Raw genomic sequence first — 2,327 nt, 5'->3', positions numbered from 1 at the left:
GCTTGTTAAACAGCTGTGTGTTTGCAGCATTTTCTGATGATTCTGAAATATTTTGTTTGGTTTCTTGGATTAGCTTTGCTTCCTCTATCAAAACCCTGTCGGAATTTTAAAGACCTCTATTAGGTCATGTCTCAACCTCAAGAGAAAAAAGCCCCCCGCCCCCCGCCCCCCCGAACCTGTTCCAGATAAGAATTAGCAATTTTTGGTCTGGTCCTTGTAAATCTTGTCCACGCCCTCTCCGGTAATGAGTGCATCATATTAATGTGGTTGTGTTTGGGGAATTGGTGCAGTCTGTCAGTGTTGTACTTTCTGTTTGCAGCAGGAACTCCGGGGATGTTTGGCTGTTGTTGAAGTTGGGCTTTTGGCTCCGCTCCCAGTAGCGCTTCGCGTCACTTTAGCGAAAGGAGCGGCGGCAGCAGCGGGGGAAGGAGGCCGCTCAGCCCGTCCCCGCCCCGGCTCACACTCACCCAGCAGCCGGGCCCGAACACAAAGCAGCCACAACATGATCGCTCTCACCCTCTCCTTCCTCGGCTTCGTCTGCGGCATCGGTAAGAAAGACTTTGATCTGTCCGGCTTCAGAGAGGGAGAGGGAGAGGGGAGGGGGGGGGGGGGGACTCGGGCTCCAGCCCCCGGGGCGAGCGGGGGGGACTCGGGCTCCAGCCCCCGGGTGGAGGGGCAGGCAGCGCGGCCCGGCCCGGCCTCACGGTGTGAGGCGGGTGGGCGATACCCGGAGCCTGGGACTCTCAGCGCCGCGGCTCGGCCGCGGTGGAGCCGGGGAGAGGCTCCAGTTCAGCCGGAGAGAATGAGAGCGGCCCGGCCTCCATCCGCCCCCTCCAACTCCCCCCCCCCCACCCCCCATCCGCCCCCCCCCACCCCCCATCCGCCCCCCCCCACCCCCCACCCCCCATCCGCCCCCCCACCCCCCATCCGCCCCCCCCCACCCCCCATCCGCCCCCCCCCCACCCCCCATCCGCCCCCCCCACCCCCCATCCGCCCCCCCCAACTCCCATCCGCCCCCCCCAACTCCCCCCACCCCCCATCCGCCCCCCCCAACTCCCCCCACCCCCCATCCGCCCCCCCCCAACTCCCCCCACCCCCCATCCGCCCCCCCCAACCCCCCCACCCCCCATCCGCCCCCCCACCCCCCATCCGCCCCCCCACCCCCCATCCGCCCCCCCCACCCCCCATCCGCCCCCCCCACCCCCCATCCGCCCCCCCCCACCCCCCATCCGCCCCCCCCCACCCCCCATCCGCCCCCCCCCACCCCCCATCCGCCCCCCCCACCCCCCATCCGCCCCCCCCACCCCCCATCCGCCCCCCCCACCCCCCATCCGCCCCCCCCACCCCCCATCCGCCCCCCCCACCCCCCATCCGCCCCCCCCACCCCCCATCCGCCCCCCCCAACTCCCATCCGCCCCCCCCAACTCCCCCCACCCCCCATCCGCCCCCCCCCCACCCCCCACCCCCCCACCCCCCCCATCCGCCCCCCCACCCCCCCATCGCCCCCCCCACCCCCCATCCGCCCCCCCACCCCCCATCCGCCCCCCCCCACCCCCCATCCGCCCCCCCCACCCCCCATCCGCCCCCCCCCACCCCCCATCCGCCACCCCCCACCCCCCATCCGCCACCCCCCACCCCCCATCCGCCCCCCCCACCCCCCATCCGCCCCCCCCACCCCCCATCCGCCCCCCCCACCCCCTTCGGCCCCCCCCACCCCCCATCCCGCCCCCCCCACCCCCCATCCGCCCCCCCCACCCCCCATCCGCCCCCCCCACCCCCCATCCGCCCCCCCCACCCCCCATCCGCCCCCCCCACCCCCCATCCGCCCCCCCCACCCCCCATCCGCCCCCCCCACCCCCCATCCGCCCCCCCCACCCCCCATCCGCCCCCCCCACCCCCCATCCGCCCCCCCCACCCCCCATCCGCCCCCCCCACCCCCCATCCGCCCCCCCCACCCCCCATCCGCCCCCCCACCCCCATCCGCCCCCCCACCCCCCATCCGCCCCCCCCACCCCCCATCCGCCCCCCCCACCCCCATCCGCCCCCCCCACCCCCCATCCGCCCCCCCCACCCCCCATCCGCCCCCCCCACCCCCCATCCGCCCCCCCACCCCCCATCCGCCCCCCCCACCCCCCATCCGCCCCCCCCACCCCCCATCCGCCCCCCCCACCCCCCATCCGCCCCCCCCACCCCCCATCCGCCCCCCCCACCCCCCATCCGCCCCCCCCACCCCCCATCCGCCCCCCCCCACCCCCCATCCGCCCCCCCCCACCCCCCCATCCGCCCCCCCCCACCCCCCATCCGCCCCCCCCACCCCCCATCCGCCC

General features: G+C 75.5%; 1 protein-coding gene across 1 annotated transcript in view; it reads left to right on the top strand.

The window, feature by feature from the left end:
- Positions 1 to 316: 316 nt before the first annotated feature.
- Positions 317 to 2,327, top strand: part of LOC144506542 (interleukin-10 receptor subunit beta-like) — a 64,766-nt gene continuing 62,755 nt past the window's right edge. The window contains exon 1 of the mRNA XM_078232797.1: positions 317 to 548. Coding sequence (XP_078088923.1) covers positions 503 to 548 — 46 coding nt within the window. The 5' untranslated portion in view covers positions 317 to 502. The remainder of the gene's footprint in view (positions 549 to 2,327) is intronic.

Source organism: Mustelus asterias, chromosome 17 (assembly GCF_964213995.1).
Source record: "Mustelus asterias chromosome 17, sMusAst1.hap1.1, whole genome shotgun sequence".
Classification (NCBI taxonomy): Eukaryota; Metazoa; Chordata; class Chondrichthyes; order Carcharhiniformes; family Triakidae; genus Mustelus; species Mustelus asterias.
The sequence above is the reverse complement of the archived record's forward strand: the minus strand, read 5'-3'. Positions and strand labels throughout refer to the sequence as shown.